This window comes from Aquarana catesbeiana, linkage group LG08, assembly GCF_042186555.1.
Source record: "Aquarana catesbeiana isolate 2022-GZ linkage group LG08, ASM4218655v1, whole genome shotgun sequence".
NCBI classification, from domain to species: Eukaryota; Metazoa; Chordata; class Amphibia; order Anura; family Ranidae; genus Aquarana; species Aquarana catesbeiana.
Window position 1 is genome coordinate 196,324,102 of NC_133331.1, and position 22,419 is coordinate 196,346,520.

The following is a 22,419-nucleotide window of genomic DNA, read 5'->3' on the forward strand; positions in this document are numbered from 1 at the left end:
CCTTACATCAGGGTCCCAGAGATCCCCTTCTTACACAAGGGTCCCCAGGGAGCCTCCCCTTACATCAGGGTTTCCAGAGAGCCTCCCCTTACATCAGGGTTTCCAGAAAGCCTCCTCTTACATCAGGGTCACCAGAAAAGCCCATACATCAGGGTCTACATAGAGCCCCTTCCTTACATCAAGGTCCCCAGGGAGCCACCCTTACATCAGGGTCCACAGAGAGCCCCTTCCTTACATCAGGGTCCTCAGAAAGCCTCCCCATACACCAGGGTGCCCAGAGAGCTTCCTCATACATTAGGGTCCCTAGAGAGCCCCTTCCTTACATCAGGGTCCACGGAGAGCCCCTTCCTTACATTAGGGTCCCCAGAGAGCCACTTCCTTACATCAGGGTCCCCAGAGAGCCACTTCCTTACATCAGGTCCCCAGAGAGCCCACCTTACATCAGGGTCCCCAGAGAGCCTCCCCATACATCAGGGTCCCCATAGAGCCCCCCCTTACATCAGGGTCCCAAGAGAGCTCCTTCTTACATCAGGGTCCCCAGGGATCCCCCCTTACATCAGGGTCCCCAGAGAGCCTCCCCATACATCAGGGTCCCCAGAGAGCCCCCCCTTACATCAGGGTCCCCAGAGAGCCCCCCTTACATCAGGGTCCCCAGAGAGCCCCCCTTACATCAGGGTCCCCAGAGTGCCCCTTCCTTACATCAGGGTGAGAGAGAGGGGGGCTGAGGGCGGGTGAGAGAGAGGGGGTGGATAAAAAGGGGCTGGGTGAGAGACAGGGGGTGGGAAAGAGAGACCCCCTAGCCCTGCCTGCAGTCCCTACTGTCCCAGCCCCTGTCTGTGTGGGTAGGTGTGTGTGATCCACCTCCACCTACCCCCGCCCGTCCTCGGTCAGCCTGTTTTCTTCCTGTTCCAGTCCTGACATACACAGCAAGCTAGGAGAGGAGGTTGGAGAAGGAGTGCAGGCTCTGGGAGGGGCCGGGGATGCTTCTCACGGTGGCGGTGAGGCCTCGTTATCTCTCACTCCCTCCTGGGCTCTTCCAGGCTGCCCAGGCCTCCCCCTCCCTGTTTGAAGATGCCGCTGCCCTGCACCCAACCGCCACTGGTCCAGCGAGGGGACGATCCAGTCCAGGACCATGACAAGGGGTCTCTTTAGGCCCAGGAGCACTAACGCAGAGGAGGAGGAAGTGGAATCCTCCTCCGCTTTGAATGCTGGGCAGGGAGGGAGTTGCGGCCGTGACGTCACTGGTTGCTGGACGCTAGGTGGCTCTAGCAACCAGTGGCCAAGGGTAGAGTCAGGTGGAGGCGGGGGGCGGAGCCGGAGCCAGCACTACCGCAGCTCAGTCCGCCCCTGTCCCCTGCATTCCGGACCAGGACATACCTTTCTTATTTGCAAGGAATGCACCCACCTGGTAAGAGACCCGGTAAGAAGGGCTATGGGCCCCAGACTCGGGGCTATATCCCCAATAGCCACCCCCTAGTGATGTCACTGAGCTCAGGGACAGAACATAGGAGGGCAAAAAATTTGAATGGGCAGGCACACACACACACATGAAATTGCCTCTTACAGTGACACTGACAGCAGTGTGCAGCAGTATAGATAGTGATGAGACCTCAACAACATGTCATGTCCCCTCCTAAGTCACAGTCTCTCTACACGGCAGGTGGCCCCCTCAGTCCACTCCAGTCCAAACAGTCCCAACCCGCGGACCTGCACATGAGGCTCCGGCTGCTCCTTTTAGCTCCCTTGCAACATGACACATGACATGCTCAGGCACTGCCTCCGCCAGACCCACCCCCCACCAGCGCTATTCGAACACTGTAGCAGGCAATCGGATGGTTTTGGCCTGCTCCGGACTGGAACTGCGCATGTGCTGAGCTTTACAGCCATATTTTTAACTGTAAACCTTTTCCTGTCAGTGCCATTTACAGACAGGAGAAAAGTGACAGTTTTTTACTGGCTGCCAGTAAAAGTACTGATGGTTGGCAACACTGGCTGAGACACTGCTGAGTTCTTGTGACCTTTCTGAACCCCTGGAGCAGGCGGGCACTCCAAACCCTTTTGGGGACAAGTTCATACTAGTGGTGAGTCAAAGTTTTGTTTTAAATACCAGATGTATCTGAACCATTTTGATTGTTTTATGTTCAACAAAGCTGGTTTGTTAAACTTTTGAAAAATAAAGACTGTTTTGTTTTACCAATATGGCTGGTTGGTGATCCAGATCCCACTTGGGGACACTTAAAGCTTAAATTTAAGGGGCACCCTCAAGAACCAACGACAGCCTCCTCAGCACTCCATCTCCATCTTCCCCCCGACTGCCCCTCCTGGCATGACTCATGCCTATTTATGAGGTGGCCTGCCCCCTGCCAGCCTTTTACTGGAGATTGGCTGAGGCCCTCATAAATATGCCAAGCAGCTGCTCCTAACCTCCGCCCACTATGTCTGGAACATTCTTCAATGTCCCAGAAAACAGGGGGAGGCACCAGTGAAGCTGCTAGGATGAGTTACCCAGCCTTGAACTAAAGTAACCCTGACCCAGATTACACAGCTCAGGCTTAGCCCTGAGCTAACTATGGTTTGCCTGCCCTAACAGACCTACACTACCAAACCTTAATTAACTCTAGCACACATACTAGAGGGAGATACACTCTGCTCACACAGCGTTAGCTTGGTAAGCATCTCATCGCAGTGCCTGCACCGGATCCAGGCACTGACCACTGCAGTAGGTCTCCTGCAGCCAGAACACAAAAGACACAGCCTCTCCATTCCCTCGATCACCCCATGGGCGAATCCCCCTCTATGCTCCAACTGGACACCAGTGTCCACCAATGTCACCTCTTGCTTATCAGGCAACCAGGTCAGCATACACATGTGCACCATCTGCCATCTTGCTCATATTCCTCTCTTTCGCTGCAAGTAGAGCATGCTGGGTCTCCTGTTTTGCCTGTCCTAGCAGACCTACACTACCAAGCCTAAATTAACTATAGCACACATACTAGAGGGAGCTACAACTTTTATGAATGGAGGAGGGGGCAGAAAGGGTGTGATGAGTATTAACCCCTCAACACTGGAAGATTACAGCCACGAGTTATGAGAGGGGGTCAATGAACATCAGCTGGCACCAGCACATAAGACACTTCGGATTAAATGTAAGTTATGTCCCTTGTCCTGATTTTCTAAATCACTGAAATGCCAGTCCTGGCCTAAAGACCCCTGTTATGTAAAGCTGGGAGGGGAGACTGGAGTCTGTGCAGAACTGGGCTCTGGGTGCCTAATGCCCTAAACCCCGTCTCCTTTCTGAGAAATGTCAAATAAATTCAGTTTGTTTAATTAAAGTGACTGGTGCCCAATGTTTCACACCCCAACTATCTGCCATGGACACAGCCTGAAGGATATCTGGAGTCCCTACTGGCTTCTGGGAGTTAAGGGGTAGCTACAAATACATAGCATATGGTACATCATACAACCAAACTGGCAGTGTACAACTGAATTGTCAAGACTTATGCCCCGTACACACGGTCGGATTTTCCGACGGAAAATGTGTGATAGGACCTTGTTGTCGGAAATTCCGACCGTGTGTAGGCTCCATCACACATTTTCTATCAGATTTTCTGACACACAAAGTTTGAGAGCAGGATATAATATTTTCCGACAACAAAATCCGTTGTCGGAAATTCCGATCGTGTGTACACAAATCCGACGGACAAAGTGCCACGCATGCTCAGAAATAAATAAAGAGATGAAAGCTATTGGCCACTGCCCCGTTTATAGTCCTGACGTACATGTCTTACGTCACTGCGTTCAGAACGATCGGATTTTCCGACAACTTTGTGTGACTGTGTGTATGGAAGACAAGTTTGAGCCAACATCCGTCGGAAAACATCCTAGGATTTTGTTGTCGGAATGTCCGAACAAAGTCCGACCGTGTGTACGGGGCATTAGAAGCTCTTCCTTCTTTCTTTGATTAAAGTTTATGATTACTTAAGGGTCACCTTGATTTAGCCATTTCGGGTCATGTAATTACTGGTAGGTGGATGGTTAGTCATAACTTTGTATTTAGAAAGCATCAAGCACAGAACATGCTGAGACTTGGGGTCATCTCCACGAACATATTTACACAGTTATCAAAACTAAAAACAAATGTTTAAACTTGTTCTTCTATGCTGCAACCACAATGACCTCTAGAGGAAAGGCAAATGAACTTACAAAAAAGTAGCTGTGTACTATTTGTTAGAGGAAAAAAATAAAAGTAATCCAGATACATATTTATGAATGAACAGAAAACCAGCCATTTTAAGGGCAGATTCATTAAAGCAGAACTTCACTTTCTCAAGCAACATGAACTATTTTTATTCCTTAGGCTGCTATATTATATTTACTTGATTTTGTTTTTTACATTTCTTCATTTACATCCTTGTTCCCAGGCCAAGGCAAATTATGTCATACATCCCAGGAGTTTTAGAAGGGGAGTGGGGAGGAGGGGTTTTCCCATCCAAGCACACCCTTCCTGCCTCGTCTGAGCTAAGGGCAGATGGATTCCAGAAAGTAAACGCAACATGAAACATCTGCTCTTGTTGAAGATGACCACAGCCAGAAATGCTAGGGGGTGTTTTTCAAAGTGATTTCTAGCAAAATAAAGCATGGAGACATGGATGGAGAGGTGAGTTTGCTTTGAATATTAATTAGTTGCTGTCTGCCCACCGTCAAATGACGGCGGGGCGGCCCTTATTCTGGGGCGCCGTCGTATGACGGCGTCTCAGAACGGCCACTCTCGTGTGCCCCGCGGCGATGCTACGACACCGTGTAGGCTTTTTAACCATGTGATCGGCTGTGTCCAATCACAGCCGGTCACATGTAAACATGGAGATGCCGGGAATCGGCGCTCATGCCTCACACTGACAGAGTGTGTGACGAGGAGAGCCAATCAGCGGCAACTCCACGCAGGGGGCAACAAAACATGTAATCAGGGCACTGATTACATTATAGCACCAAAAGTGTCACCAATCAGTGCGTACCAGTGCCAGCAATCAGTGCCCACCACTGCCAACAAGTGCCACCAATCAGTGCCCATTAGTGATGCTATTTAGTGCTGGCTATCAGTCCTGCCTATCAATGCCCATCAGTGTTGCCCATCAGTGCCACCCATCAGTGCCCATCAGTACCGCTTATCCGTGCCGCCTATCAGTGTCACCTATAAGTGACCATCAGTGCCGCCTATCACAGCTCATCAGTGCCACATATCAGTGCCACTTAGCAGCGCCCATAAGTGCGGCATATTAGTGCCTCCTCATCATTGCTACCTAATCAGTGCCCATAAGTGCCGCCTCATCAGTGCCCATAAGTGCCACCTCATCAATGCCCACCAGTTCAGCCTATCAGTGCCCATCAGTGCCACCTTATCAGCGCACATCAGTGAAGGAGAAAAATTACTTAATTACAAAATTTACTGAGAGAACCTTTTTTTTATCATTTTTTTTTTTTTTTAAATAAAAAACCCAGAAGTGATTAAATTCCACCAAAAGAAAGCTCTATTTGTGTGAAGAAAATGATAAAATCTTCATTTGGGTACAGTGTAGTATGACCGCGCAATTGTCATTCGAAATGTGACAGCGCTGAAAGCTGAAAAATGGCCTGGGCAGGAAGGGGGTGTAAGTGCCCTGTAGGCAAGCGGTTAAATAACTTTTTTTTTTTTGGTGCTCTGATGTAGTGTAGTTTTGGTTTAAGTTTGGAGAAAATGGGAATTAAAACAGTATTAAAATTTAGAAAAAAAATGCATTATATTGCAACTTACCATTTCTTAAATGTAGTGGCTGGATTTGTTTTCTTTATTCATTAAGCGCCTTTTACTTTATTTTTACCCGTTAATCCCTCCAGTAAGATTGATTTTTTTAAACTTTCTTTAACAGACCAAGCTGTCCAGCAAACGTGGCAGTTAGAGGGTTGAAAGAAACCATTTAGCAGTGTGAGGGGTGCTTAAAATGACCAGATTTTCTAAAGTTGTGTAAAACTGTTATCCCAAATGCAAAAAAACTGTTGCTGCAACTGCGAAAGTGTGTTAGCTGGAATGTGGACTTAATTTGTTACTCTAATCCAATCTGCTGGTACATCTAACACTACCCCAGATTGACAATACTGCTGTCCAAATGTGTCTCCATTGTTCCTCCATTCAGAGTGGAAACACCACAAGACAGGAAGGGTGTTATTGACCAGATCACAGCATGAAAATGAAGATGGGAAAAGCCTAAAAAAGAAAACTAATACAGGCACCACATTTATGATTGGTAAACCACAATATATTACATTAGAGCAGGGATCCTCAACACCCAGACCGCAGACCAGTGCTGGTCAGTGGCCCACTGGGAACTGGGCCTTGCGCTGGTGGCTGGCAGCAAGCAGAATGAGCCAGTACATCTTGAACTGCCACCCTCTGACCACCAGAGGGCGCTCTTGACAGTTCTTCTCGGCGGTGCTACAAGAGGGAAGCCTGCAGCGACTCCAGCAATCTTTACACCGGCTCCAGTGTAGGAATCAGGAAATTCCGGAATCAGGAATGTAGGAATTAGGAAATTCAAATGCCCAGGCCGGGCTCTTACTTTGCTCCAGCCAATCCCTAAGTAGGTGTGTCCAGGTGGTCAGTGGGAGACAGCTAAATAGCTAGGAGCCCAGAGAGATGTGTTGTTTTTCTCCTGGAAGAAATGAAGGGGCATATGCTTCAGGAGGCTGTTAGGACTTAAAGCCTTTCTGACTGGCTGCTGGACTACTCCCTCCCTTGGATTGAGTCCATGGCCTTGCTTTCACTGGGATTTGTGTGTATAGAGTTCAATCCCCTGAGCTGCAGTTTATCTATAATCTCCAGCTGTGGATGTTAAAAACTTGCTCCAGTGTGCCTAGTGTGCTATTCTATCTTGTGGTCTTCAGCTGCAAGAACCCAAACTGCTCCAGTCTGCTTCTAATAACTGCCCAAAACAATCTTGCGGTCATCATCTGCAGGGAACTAGATTGTTCTAGTCTACTTTCATGTCCTACCCATGCTCTAGTGGAGAGGTGCCTTTACTAATTCTATGCCTAATATTCTCCTGGTTCACAGCTGGGAGTGAAAGACTGTTGCTGTCACCTAGAGAAGTGTCCTCTGCAAATTTGTGCTCAAGCTGTTGGAGTATCCCACACCCACTGTCCTTCGTAGTTACAATTTTCTGCAATAAATATAAAAAAGCTTTGTGCCTGGCTGCTTCTGCACTAACTTAGGAGAACAACCAGTGGAATCCAGCGGCACTTTATGGGGTGAGCGCCACAGGAGGTACAATGCCTTGCAAGCAAATTTTATTCTGCAGCCTGTATTTCAATAGTTAGACCTCCCCCTGACCACTATTTCCCCATACCTTACAACTGGCAGTATATTCTAGTAAATATGATCACTCAAACTGAAATTTAAAAGTGATCAGCAGCGCTAGATGCTAAATCAATTGATTGAAAATAACGAAAAGTCATCAAAATCACAATGAAAAATAAATAAATAAATGCTTGAGGCCAACAGAGTAAACCTCAGAAAAAAGTGTAGAAAATAGATTCAGTGAATGAAAGTCCATAAAAAAGTCACAGAGATGAAGCAAAAAGATGCCAAAACGGTGTAAGCGATCCTCCAAAGAGAGAGATCTTCACACAACACTGTGAGTGTAACAGACACCTCTCCTAGATTTTAATTACACTGCTATTTTTAAAACATTGGAAAATGCATTGGAAAAACAGATTAAGACTTGGTGGGATGTTTTCACATTTGAACATTATCCTAAATAAACATCATTTTTAGGAGCTTAAGGTGGGAGGTAGCCCCACAGGATGGTCTAACAGACAAAGTGTATATGGATGAATGGTTGGATTTCTTCAACCAAGCTGGTAGAGAGCTACAGGTTTTAGTTCTGAAGAGAAAAAAGGTGAAATTAGATTGCATCAACAATACAGTTAAACTACAAGATAAACTGTCCCCATTAAAGATTCTAACGAATATAAAGAATTTAACACCAACATTAAGAAGAAATTAGATAAAGTGGATAGGGATACCCAAAAGAAAAAAGTTTAAAATTCAAGAGGGATTCCACTGATTTTAAAAACAATTTTATTTATTTGTGGCAGAATCCCATTATCATAAATGTTAGTCAGAATAGAGGTGAGATACAGGGGTCGATGACAAACCCTCAACCAGTACCCCCACCAGTACCCCCAGTACCCCCGCTGTCCCTGCACCCAAAGGCCCACCTTGTGGGGGAGGAGGTCATACTCCTAATCATCATCATGGCCCTAAATTTAGTACAGAAACAGAGTTACAATCAGGTACCCCAACAATGAGGGTATCAATCACCAAGACCACCACCATTTAAACAAAGAAATAATCCACAATATGTACAATACAATGAACATAGGAACTAGCAACAGTGACCTCCAACCACCTCTAGGCATCAGGATGATAGGTACCCAATCACAGTACAGAATAGGTTCCAACCTTTAGCTCAATATGATTATGATGAGGAATATGATTACAGATTGCCTTTTTTTAGGAGACCAGGGGAAGGGATGGAGAACCTGAAACTGAACTTCCATCCTCCGATTTATCAAGGAGGTGGAAGGGGAGGCCCCCTCAGCATATACCCAACAACAGAGAGCCCCTGTGAAGAAACGGAGAGGTTGTAGGGCAGGAAGACAAAAAATATCCAAGAAAGAAAAGAAGGGACACCTAAACGATGGGATTTATAATTCATGTAAAGCTAAACTGGATCATAAAGAACTGAACATATTCAATTTGGGATTAAAATGTGCCCCTAAGAAACCTTTAAATGAATTTGAAGTCTATATTATCACTCATAAATTCATACAAAAGTTGAATACAAAAATATATTTTTTAAGACACCCTTTGGAGAATGGGAACAGAGTTGTTGCTGACTCCCAAGTGGTTGATTGATAGTGGTTTATATAATAAATCTATGTTCAACCCTCAGATTAGTAATAATCATCACATTGAAGTGTTTAAAAATGTAGTGCTTAAAGATTTAGAGAATACCCAGCTAAATAAAAATAAATCCTAATTATATCACAGAAGGTATAAAATCACAGGAAAAAAGGAAAGATATGATCATAAGACCTGCTGATAAAAGTGGTGGCATTGTGGTCTTAAAAAAAGATTTTTTTTATCACAGCCAGATTTATTAAATGATAGGGCCATGTATAGAAGACTCGATAGGGATCCTACGAGTTTATACAGGGAACAATTAATGGCGTTGGTTGAATTAGGCTCTAGATATAAAGTACTAAATAAGAAAGAACAAAAATATTTGGTACTTAGTGCTTGTCACATTCCTGAGATATATACTCTCCCTAAAGTCCACAAAAAATGCGACTCCACCACCACAACCAATTGTCAATGGGATTGGTTCAGTGAAATCAAGGTTGGAAGAGTACTTACACAAGTTTCTGCAGCCTAGTGTATTGACTACCAAGGGCTCAAGAACTGGATAGTGAGAAACCTACATTCTTGGTAACAGCTGATGTATCATCGTTGTATACAATCATCCGACAGGACGATGCATTTCTGGTATTAAATTGGGCCCTCAGTAAAAGGGAGGGCATTCCCCATTCACAAAAAGTTTTTTTGGGCAAAGATCTAGATTTTTGCATTTTTCACAACTATTTTTGGTTTCAGGGCCATTTCTATTCTCAACAGGTTGGCATTGCAATGGGTGCAAAGTTTGCGCCTAGCCTCGCTAACCTGTTTATCGCAGAGTGGGGGGATAGACATGTGTTTAGTGTGCAATGACCACAATTAAAATATTACCGGAGGTTCATTAATGACCTTCTATTCATATGGGAGGGTTCTGAAGAATCTGTTTATGCATTTTTATCCTTACTTAACACCAATGGTAATAATATACATCTGGATTATCAAGTGAGTGACAAGTCTATTAATTTTCTAGATGTCACCAATGACAAATTTGGTCCAACGTTGAACACTAAGGTCTATTTTAAACCCATAGACTGGAACAGTTATTTATCAGTTAAGAGTGGTCATCATCCGGCTTGGATAAAAAATATTGTAGTAGAAATTATGATTATTATGCCCAGTCAAATGTGCTTAATTTATACAGAAAGGTTATGACCCTGAATTTCTTGATGGCATAATTGTTGAGGTTGCTAATGCTTCTAGATCTCAGGTCTTGTCAGTTAAAAGCATGTCCACATTATCTAATAGGCACCAATGGGGTTTTATATCTAATTTTCACCACTAATATCGTGATGTAGAGGCCATCTTTATATCTATAGAAAGAGATTTGGGTCCAGTCTTCCCTCAAACCCTAAATTAATTTATAGGAAGGTCCCCAATTTTGGTGACTGGGTGGTAAAGAAAATTTTAGATCCACCTGGACAACAAAAATTGCATTTTGATAAGAAAGGTTTTTATTCCTGTAGAAAGTGTGTATCTGGTAGATATAATCTAATATTAGCTCATTATTTATGTGAACTTTGTAAGTGCATTTATTGAAGATTTTACAATAAATTGAATATGGTTTTAGACGTTATTGCACTAGTGGATCTTTCTTTTAGCTCCCCTCTATGTGAGTGTGCTACATCTTGATTTTATCAGTTGGAGAGTTGCGTATTCAAGTTATTAAGCCTACACGGGTAACTGCTCTACTGCCAAACACGTGAGTGTGAGGCAACTACCTTTGGTGAGTTCATTACGGATGGGGAGAGGTGTCTGTTACACTCATGGTGTTGTGTGAATATCTCATCACTCTTTGGAGGATCGCTTACACTAGTTTGGCATCTTTTTGCATAATTTCTGTGACTTTTTTATGGACTTTCATTCACTGACTTTCCATTTTCTACACTTTTTTCTGAGGTTTACTCTGTTGGCCTCAAGCATTTATTTATTTATTTTTTATTGTGATTTTGAATTTTCGTTATTTTCAATGAACTGATTAAGCATCTAGCGCTGCTGTTCACTTTTAAATTTCAGTTTGAGTGATCATGTTTACCATTTTGTTTATTTTTCAAGCAGCTCCTTTTTGTTTTTTTTTATTTTTTGTTTTTTTATTTGTTCTATTCATCAATTGTTTCCTTTTTCTTTGGCGCAATGGTGAATGAGTGTTTCATTTAAACCACTTGTTTTTCACATTTACTAGTATATTCTAGTACACCATAGTCATAGGACCGTTGTATGTTCGAAAAAAATTAAGGTTTATGGGTAGGCAGAGAATTGTGTGCAGAACATACAGTAGTTTGCAGTAAAAGGGATGGAGAATTTCTTTAACTTTCCTAAATAATTAGGGCTGCATGCTTTCTAAATATAACCAATATTTTTATGTTTAAAAATACCAAAAAAGAGAATGCATGCTTGATTATACTGTATGCTGGGTAAATAATAATAGGAATTTTGGAAACAGGCACGGGAGGCAGGAGAATGGGGAAATTAGTGAAGAGAGTTCATTAGCATTACTCTCAGAATAATTATTTGTCCAAGGAAAGGCTCATAACTTCTATACTGCACATAGCAACAGATACAAGTGAAAAAACATGCATAATTTTAATGGATAGGTGTATTTTTAAACAAACGAAGGCTAACAACGCTAGCTACCTATTCCCATTTTAGCTATACACCTTTTGACTTAGATCAGCAGTTGGCCCAATGTGAGAATGGCAGCCTACTTTACTGTACCAGGGGGGCTGATCCTTCTCTGAACTCATAAGGCCTTGCATGTGTAGCTTAAAGTGATACTTAACACACACTGTTTAATTTACATTGTACGTTCTATTTCTGTATATGGATGATAGCACTGTAATTATTTTAATAAAAAAAAAACATCTAAGTACCATTTTCCTAAACATGACCCAGATCTTTCCAAGCCTGTCTGCAGGCCAACATAAGCAGGAGAAGCTTCTAGTCCTCTGCTGCTGGTCACATGTTCAAAATAAAATAAAAAAACAGCCTTTCTGATACAGAGTAGAACAAAATTATTAATATCAATAAACTGTTTTAAATTGTCATACAAATACATCTTTGAAAATAAGTTGTTATTATTTTTGGCAATAACATGTGGGTGGATTTCTGTCAGTCCAGCCTGTGTTTTAGAATAAGAGGGAGGTGATTTCTCCATCAATCAAGATGTAATATCACTCCCCCATTGTGTTTAGCTGATTAGTGGGCATGGAGGAGGAGGGAGGGCTTGGGCTGTAATTTACAACTGTGTATACTCCCACACGTGTGATTCTATAGTCACATGGGCTGCACAGATATGATAGGGAGGAAATGCTCAGCACAGCATGGAAACTCACTGAAACCTGAGCAAGTGCAGACGCTGCTCTGCAAAATCTTTAGCTGAATTGGGGAATTGGACAGAAGGTGGAGGTAGAGAACAGCAAGATTAAACAGTTTTTTTTTGCAAAATAAAGATAACGAATCTCATAGTGAATGAGTGGGTATGAACTGCATGTAATACATCATTTATCGATAGGTTTTTATGATGTGGGTTTAGTAACACTTTAACCTTATTGTAAAAGTCATTTATTTGCAAGTCTTAAGCCGCGTACACACAAGAGGAATGTCCGACAGAAAAAGTCAGACGGGGACATTTCTGTCTGGATTATTGGAGAGCATTACAACTCTCTCATTTTCTCAAGTCACTTCCCCCTCCTGGTAATTATACTTCAACCCTGACCACTTATGAAACATATTGCTCAGAAGAGGGTCCAATGTCCCACGCCCTTTCTGCTACATATCAATTATTGATTACACAACTAGAGGAACCTCGCTTGCACTGCCTCGAAGCGTGGGAGAAGGACTTGCATTGTACCTTCACGTCTCGTCAAAAGCAGAACATCTTACAATTCACACACAGATCCTCGTTATGCACAAAGATGCAGGAGACTAATTTTAAAATTCTCACCAGATGGTACAACACCCCTGCAAAATTAAATATCATATTCCCATCTGCCTCAGATCGCTGCTGGAGATGCCAGACCGACCGGGGAACTCTCCTACATGTCTTTTGGAGCTGCCCCATGTTGGAGCAGTTCTGGAGGACCGTTCAAAGTACGACTCAGATCAACTCAGACTCAGTTTCACGGAGCGCCCTATTGCGGCAGACCAGGCTCTCTTCCTTCTACATGCCTCCAATATACCTGGTAAGGCTTACAAAAAGTCGTTGATTCGCCACCTTCTAGATGCAGCCAAAGCATGCATTCCTTTACTCTGGAAATCCACGCAACCTCCTACTGTTAGTATGTGGGTTAGGAAGGTGGAGGATATCAAAAAAATGGAAGATCTCGTTCTCACAGCCCGGAACCAAAACGAACGGTTCTCCAGGACTTGGTCTAAGTGGAATATGTTCATCTTCTCAGATGAGGGCCAAACTCTCCTGGGGAGTTCTACTCCTGTTTAACATGTATCCATTTTGTTGGAAATACGGCTCTGTTGGGGGGGAAGATTAACTAAAGCAGATTGAAGATATAGGCGGCTCGTGGTGGTGCGGGCGAGTGCAGCTGCTGCCTCCATGTACCCCTTTGTTTGTTTGTTTATCTTCTCCCCTTTCCCTTGCCTCCCCATTCCCCCCCTCAGGCTTTCCTCTTCCTCCCTTGGACCTACTTCCCTTTCCCCCATGCTGGCTTTCTACTAACCCTCTTTCTCATGTCCCCTCTTCTTTACTATCCTCTCTTCTCCCCTCCTTTTTATTTATATATTTTTTTTCTCCTTTTTCTCTCTCTCTCTTCATTCTGAACTACTCTTTTTGTATCCTTGCGAAAACTGGAAATGGAGAGGGAGAGACTTACCTGATTACGTAATAGTATGGTATAAGGACTAGCAACTGTACATCAATGTTGCAATAAACTAATCGATGGAATTAAGAATATTACATAGATAGAGGCTGCGCCCTCATTTACTTTTGAACTGATAGAGGCTGCGTCCTCACTAATTTCCACATGTTCATGTATGGAATGTTGCACTGATGTCTTACCCTCTCTGGCAGTTGAATAAAATTATATTTGAAAAAAAAGAAAAAGTCCGACGGAAGCTTTTCATCGTCTATTCCGATCGTGTGTATGCCTCATTGGACTTTTTTTTTAAAATTCTGACGGACCTAGAAATGGAACATGTTCTAAATATTTCCAACGGAACCAATTCCTATCGGGAAAACCGCTCGTCTGTATGCTGTTCCGACGGACCAAAAACTATGCATACTCTGATACAAGTACGAGACAGAAGCTATTGGCTACTGGCTATTGAACTTCCTTTTTCTAGTCCTGTCGTACGTGCTGTACGTCACCTCGTTCGGGACGGCCGGACTTTGGTCAGACTTTGGTTTGACCGCGTGTAGGCAAGACCGCTTGAATGGAATTCTGTTGGAGTTCCGTCGGAGAAACCTTAGGCGTTTATTCTGACAGCAAAACCGGTCGTGTGTGTTATGCCGCGTACACGCGGTCGGAATTTCCAACAACAAATGTTCGATGTGAGATTGTTGTCGGAAATTCAGACCGTGTGTAGGCTCCATCGAACATTAGCTGTTGGAATTTCCGACAACAAAAATTTGAGAGCTGGATCTCAAATTTTCCGACAACAAAATCCGTTGTCGGAAATTCTGATTGTGTGTACACAATTCCGACGCACAAATTTCCACGCATGCTAGGAATCAAGCAGAAGAGCCGCAGTGGCTATTGAACTTCATTTTTCTCGGCTTGTCGTACATTTTTGTGACCGTGTGTATGCAAGACAAGTTTGAGCTGACATCCGTCGGAAATAAATCCACGGTTTTGTTGTCGGAATGTCCGATCGTGTGTACGCGGCATTAGGGTTGAAAGATTTTTTCATTAGGGTCTTTAGAAAAAAGTTGTGCAGTATTACACAGCCCCAATGGCTCAGAAGAGGGTCAGGGCAATACCCGCCCCAGCCTAATCCAACTTCCCAAACATAAGTCTTTGTCTGTGCAGTATAATTTTACATGCATTCTTTAAATGTGGCTGTCTTTCCCTTATGTTTAAGCTCTTCAAATAGTCATAATATTGCCCTTTACCTGCACATATAGCATACATTGGTAATAGCAAAGCACCAAAAGATGTAAATAAATTAAGATGCAAATTAAATCTTTGTTTGGCCATAATAGAGACATACAAAACATTGGTTTGAAAATACAAATTTGACATCGCACTTCAAAATTTTACAGTTACAGTATGCAGAAAGGAAGCAAAAGGACCCAGATGAATGCTCAGTCTTCTTACGCATTTCCGAGGTACAGTTTTGGCCATACTTGGTTGACATGTCCTGTGGATGATCTGTGACTCCAGAGAAGTCGCTGTAGGTCATGGACAGGTAGGGGCTCATAACGAGACTTGACATCAGCCATCCTAAGGGAGTATTAAGAGTAATGAATGGTTTAAATCTCATGGAATCTATCAAGATATAGCTATGGGTGCTACAACTGTCTACTGTTCCTGCTCCTCTTTTCTTTGTTACAAGTAACTTACTAGGAACTGGCATGCAGGCTGTAAGGTTAGGACCCCTGACTTGCATACTTGTTTGGGGTCACTTAATAGGTAAGCAAAGATGAGGATGATAGCCTCAGAAATGCAGATTTTAAAACTAGTCAGTGACTGTGCATCGGCTAAATGCTAGTGCTTTTGTAAACACTCGTATAACATTCTGGCGTATGCAAAAAATTGAAACGTTTCTCATTTTTGCATATGCCGTACCCTATAGGAGTGTTTACACAAGCACCCGCGTATACCCAAGTATAACTGCAAACGGTCATTCATGTCTGTGAGCGTCTGTACACAGCACCTGTGTTTTCCAGGTGGGGGGGGAGTACACTGGAGTTTATGTTGCACAGGCTCTGGCGCCTGACTCCAAGAGGCCATAAGATGTGCCTAGTGTAAAATTCCTGGTGTTTTTTTCATGCTTGAGATGCCTCAGGTGAGACATACAGCTGACCATAGATATGAATGTCTGTACACCCCTGTACTCATCTAAACACCAATGTTCAGTGTTTACCCGAGCATATGCATACAATGTATTCCCCAAAACATGGATGCTTTGCATGCACAGAAGCATCAGCATTTACGTGGGTACTGGGGCATACAGCCATTCACTTCGCTGGTCAGCTGTATGCCCAATCTGCACCATCTTGGGTGTGGGAAAATTCCAGAAATTTTATGCAAGGTATATTTTTAAGCCTGCAGACTCCAAGGTGCATGAGGTCTAAGCAACCAAACTCTAGTCATACAGTCAACAATCTCATCATATGTTCTCATTCTTTTTTCACTCCCTACCTCTAGTTACTTTTGGTCCCATTCTCAGTTCTTGCCACTACGCATCTCTTATGTTTCGCAACTTTACTGTGTTCTCACTGTATTTCTCTCTTTATTTGGTTACCATGTTTTCTTATTTTTCTTTTTTTTTATTTACAGCTTTTTCCTCATTCTGTTTTCTATCCCAGTTAGTATGAGCTTCCTGGAATGTAAGAACCTAGCAGCTTTCCATGGACTATAAGCACACCCCTATTTTTACTAGATAGTTGGAAAGCTGTTACTAGAGTTTACTGTTTGGCTAGCTATTGCTTTGAGCCTACAGCAACCAGTCTCCATACATGTGACTTGTTTTCTACATGATACTCCATGTCAGCCCCTCAGTGGCCTCTTGCAGCCAGTCCCAGTATTTCCGTATACCACAAATAATCATCGTCCAACACCCATGAATTTGACATTGCTAAAATCAGGGCAATGTGTTGGGTTGCTGTGACCATTTTAGATTTTTTTTTGCTATAGTCTCTTGTTTTAGCAAGCATGTATCCGTAGCAGCATACAGTACATGTGTACCAAGATGCATATTTATTAAGCGACAAATAATTGATTCAATGGTCATCTGAAACTTTTTAAAGCCCAATGCTTGTTGGAGGGTTAGCCATTTGTATACAAGACATTAACAATCTACATTTGCATGCATGTTTGTCGTTTTGCTGTCATCACCCAATATCTGATTTCTGTGATGGGAAAACCAGGTCTCAGCAACGTTAGCCTTATTTCTAATATAGCCAATATTACCAAATTCACCAACACATGCTCCATTTTAACATTTACAATTTTCAACTGATTAATAATTCATTATAGTAATCATTTACCAATGTTTACGAACGCCAAAGGTGTACCAAGAGCAGTGGACATAAGTGCAAGAGCTTATAGTTTTGTGCAGGAGCTGTCAGTCATATTGACCAACAGTCTAACCGTGCCAGCATAGTTTTGGCAGAGCCAGTGGTGGCAAAGTTGCTATTCTCAGTTAAGAAACCTCGGAATGCCCCTTACATTGGTAGTCTTTGAAAAAATACTGCAATTTCAGTTTATTTTTATTTTTTTTAGTATTCATTTTACTTTTTCATTAGATTTTCATAATAACTAAAAAAGGTTGTTGCATAGAGGGAGAGATAAAAAAAAAAAGAATTCACAATGGGTGTCAGATACGATAGGGAGATTGATTATGGAAGACTCTTCTAATGTGCTTATGTTTGTCCAATGCCCCATACATATACCCTATACATTCAACACAAAGCAACTGAGCCTAAGGTCTTAAGCTGTTTACCCCCCCCCCCCATTCCCCTTGCACCACAAAATGTTATGACTCACGGGAGAGCATTAGCAGGAGAGAATGTGCTTTCAATGCGAGAATTTTATATCTCTACCTAAAAGAGTCCTTTTTTCCTGATCTACATATACAGTGCATTGAAAAAGTATTCATACCCCTTGAAATTTTCCACATTTTGTCCTGTTACAACCAAAAACGTAAATGTATTTTATTGGGATTTTATGTGATAGACCAACACAAAATGGCACATAATTGTGAAGTGAAAGGAAAATGATAAATGGTTTGCAAAATTTCTTACAAATAGATATGTCAAAAGTGTGGCATGCATTTGTATTCAGCCCCCCGAGTCAATACTTTGTAGAACCACCTTTCACTGCAATAACAGCTGCAAGTCTTTTTGGGTATGTATCTACCAGCTTTGCACATCTAGAGAGTGAAATTTGTGCCCATTCTTCTTTGCCAAAAAACTCAAGCTCTGTCAGATTGGATGGTGAGTGTCTGTGAACAGCAATTTTCAAGTCTTGCCACAGACTCTCAATTGGATTTAGATCTGGACTTTGAATGCACATGAATATGCTTTGATCTAAACCATTCCATTGTAGCCCTGGCTGTATGTTTAGGGTTGTTGTCCTGCTGGAAGGTGAACCTCCGCCCCAGTCTCAAATCTTTTGCAGACCCTTACAGGTTTTCTTCTAAGACTGTCCTGTATTTGGTCCCATCCATATACCCATCAACTCTGACCAGCTTCCCTGTCCCTGCTGAAGAAAAGCATCCCCACAACATGATGCTCCCACCGCCATGTTTCACGGTGGGGATGGTGTGTTAAGGGTGATGTGCAGTGTTAGTTTTCCACCACATATAGCGGTTTGCTTTTATGCCAAAAAGTTCAATTTTGGGCTCATCTGAACAGAGCACCTTCTTCCACATGCTTGCTGTGTCCCCCACGTGGCTTCTCGCAAACTGCAAACAGGACTTCTTATGGCTTTCTTTCAACAATGGCTTTCTTCTTGCCACTCATCCATAAAAGCCAGACTTGTGGAGTGCACGACCTATAGTTGTCCTGTGGTCAGATTCTCCCACCTGAACTGTGGATCTCTGCAGCTCCTCCAGAGTTATCATGGGCCTCTTGGCTGCTTCTCTGATTAATGCTCTCCTTGCCCGGCCTGCCAGTTTAGGGGGACGGCCATATCTTGGTAGGTTTGCAATTGTGCCATACTCTGGATTGGACAGTGCTCCGTGAGATGCTTAAAGCTTGGGATTTTTTTTTCATAACCTAACCCTTCTTTAAACTTTTCTACAACTGTATCCTTGACCTGTCTGGTGTGTTCTTTGGCCTTCATGATGCTGTTTGTTCACTAAGGCTCTCTAACAAACCTCTGAGGGCTTCACAGAACAGCTGTATTTATACTGAGGTTAAATTATGCAAAGGTGGACTCTGTTTACTAATTAGGTGACTTCTGAAGGCAATTGGTGCCACTAGATTTTAGTTAGGGGTATCAGAGTAAAGGGGGCTGAATACAAATGCACGCCACACATTTCAGATATTTATTTGTAAAAAATTTTGAAAACCATTTATCATTTTCCTTCCACTTCGCAATTATGTGCCACTTTGTGTTGGTCTACTTTATCACATAAAATCCCAATAAAATACATTTACGTTTGGTTGTAACATGACAAAATATGGACAATTTCAATGTGTATGAATACTTTTTCAAGGCACTGTAATAATCTTGTAAATACTGTAATCTCTGTGTTTGTCAATACAAGGTCTTGTGTTCATGAATTTTCTGTACAGTATTATCTTACCCATCCCTAAATAATCCGTGTCTCATCACTTTGTATCCATGATAAACTGCCAATAAACAGCATTGATACCAACATGAAAGCTTTATGTCACCCACTACAATGTACCTATTAGCAAAGGTCAACATAAACGCAAAAAGTAGCATGACTTACTATTAATATTGATTACTTAAATATTACATTTCTGCGACTATAAATACCTGTACACTTAATTAGAAAATATCTATTACTTTAGTATCTATATTTATCTTTTTTTTAAAAAAACAGTAGCTTGCTACATCTGTTAGAAAAAGAGAAACTTTATAAAGTTTTTACTAATTCTCTACGATGCATTATTTTTAAAACATAGTATTGTGTTATAAAAGTGGTGAAGGTACTTCATATAAAAGTGGTGAAGTTACTTCATATAAAAGTGGTGAAGTTACTTCATATAAAAGTGGTGAAGGTACTTCACCCGTGTGACATTGTATGCCTCTAATTCTGAAAAATATGAAGTTTTATAGGAGATGTTATATATATCTGTGTGTTATATGTGTATTTTGGTAGCAACAACGATCATATAGCTTGTATTGCAGAATATTGCGAATTTTAGTATTATGAGGTTTGTACCTTGTAACCTCTGCGTAGCAGTCGTATAAGAACAAACGTCCTATGAATTCTTCTGATGTTTTTCTTTCTTGTAAGTGTTTGTCACACTACATTCCTGTCGGCTCCTCCATTACAAGATGGATCCTCTGGCCAAACGTTTGGACGGTGACTCCGGGCAATCTTACTTAGCTTCTATTTTTGATCAGTGTTAATTTTAACTCCGAAGGTTTCGCTTTTCCCTCATTGCTGCACTACAAGGAACTAACATAAGCTAGACATGTTAAAGCAAATAAATATATCTATGCATGACTATATAAACATGCAAACATACATTTAAAGGCTATGTATTCCTTTTTTCAATACAAAGTGGAAATGTAAATGTGTTTGTCCTTTAGCTCTAACTTTTGTACGTTTTTTATGGGACCTGTGAGTTAAGTACCTACTGAAGGTCATAAAAAATTTCAGGACCACTATAGTGAAAAATATTCTGTAACTATATGGGGTTATTACTTGTAGTGATTATTTCTTACATGCCTTAATTTATATTTTTCACCACATTTACATGCAGACCAAGCTGAAAGGAGATTGGGATAACCGGGGGTTGGGATAAGCTACACTCACCAGCCACTGTATTAGGTACACCTTGCTAGTACTGGGTTGGACCCCTTTTTCCTTCAGAACTGCCTTAATTCTTTGTGGCATAAATTCAACAAGGTGTTGGAAACATTCCTCAGAGATTTTGGTCCATAGTGACATGATAGCATCACACAGTTGTTGCAGAATTGTCGGCTGCACATCCATGATGCAAATCTCCCATTCCAATACATCCCAAAGGTGCTCTAATGGATTGAGATCTGGTGACTGTGGAGGCCACTGAACTCATTGTCATGTTCAAGAAACCAGTGGTGAGATGATTTGATCTTTGTGACATGGTACATTATCCTGCTGGAAGGAGCCATCAGAAGATGGGTACACTGTAGTCATAAAGGGATGGACATGGTCAGCAACAATACTCAGGTAGGTCTTGGCATTTAAACAATGCTCAATTGGCACTAAGGGGCCCAAAGTGTGCCAAGAAAATATCCTCCACACCATTATACCTCCAGCTTGAACTATTGATACAAGGCAGGATGGATTCATGCTTTCATTTTGTTCACGCAAAATTCTGATCCTACTATCTGAATGTCACAGCTGAAATCGAGACTCATCAGACCAGGTTATGTTTTTCCATCTTCTATTGTCCAATTTTGGTGAGCCTGTGTGAATTGTACCTTCAGTTTCCTGTTTTTATCTGACAGGAGTGGCACCCGGAGTGGTCTTCTGCTGCTGTAGCCCATCTGCTTCAAGGTTTAATGTGTTGTGCATTCAGAGATGGTATTCTGCATACCTAGGTTGTAACGAGTGGTCATTTGAGTTACTGTTGCCTTTCTATCATCTTGAATCAGTTTGTCCACACAACTGCCACTCACTGGATATTTTCGGACCATTCTCTGTAAACCCTAGAGATGGTTGTGTGCGAAAATCCCAGTAGATCAGCAGTTTTTGAAATACTCAGATCAGCCTGTCTGGCACCAACAACTATGCCATTTTCAAAGTCACCTAAATCCCCTTTCTTCCCTATTCTGATGCTCGGTTTGAACTTCAGCAAGTCATCTTCACCATGTCTAGTTGCCTAAATGCATTAAGTTGCTGACATGTGATTGGCTGATTAGGAATTTGTGTTACCAATTGAACAGGTGTACCTAATAAAGTGGCCGAGGAGTGTATATAATACTGCTGAGGACGGTACTTACAACACTCATCAATTATTATACTTCTAAACTTTTTTCTAAAGACAAAAAAACTGTTGATAAAACTGCTTAAAATGACAGCTAGACGTAGGTTTTAATGTATTTATCACTTATTAAGTCCAATTAAACTTACATATCCATCTAATGCCACTTACACACGATCGGAAATTTGTCCAGCAAAAGACAGTTGAGAGCTTTTGGTCGGAAAATGCGACCGTGTGTATGCTCCATCTGACTTTTGCTGGCAGAATTCCAGCCAGCAAAAGATTGAGAGCAGATTCTCAATTTTTCGGTCAGAAAAAGTTCCTATCCGAAAATGTGATCGTCTGTACAAATTCCGACGCGCAAAATTCCTATGCATGCTCGAAACAATTCGACGCATGCTCAGAAGCATTGCACTTCATTTTCTCGGCTCGTCGTAGTGTTGTACGTCACCGCATTGTTGACGGTCGAAAGTTCAGAGAACTTTTGTGTGACCGTGTGTATGCAAGGCAAACTTGAGCGGAATTCCGTTGGAAGAACCATCCAAATTTTTTCCGAAGGAAAATCCGCTCGTGTGTACGCGGCATTAGACAAAAAGTTGGCCATGCACTATCCTTTCCACAGGGTGACATCATTGCATGATTTCAG

The 22,419-nt window shown here is 42.2% G+C and overlaps 1 protein-coding gene across 1 annotated transcript in view; it reads right to left on the bottom strand.

Moving 5' to 3' along the window:
* DUSP13B (dual specificity phosphatase 13B) overlaps positions 1–20,202 on the bottom strand; it is a 38,330-nt gene extending 18,128 nt beyond the window's left edge. The window contains exons 1-2 of the mRNA XM_073595196.1: positions 20,021–20,202; positions 15,256–15,381 (exon numbers count right to left, since the gene is read on the bottom strand). Coding sequence (XP_073451297.1) covers positions 15,256–15,380 — 125 coding nt within the window. The 5' untranslated portion in view covers position 15,381; positions 20,021–20,202. The remainder of the gene's footprint in view (positions 1–15,255; positions 15,382–20,020) is intronic.
* Between the last annotated feature and the right edge of the window lie 2,217 nt (positions 20,203–22,419).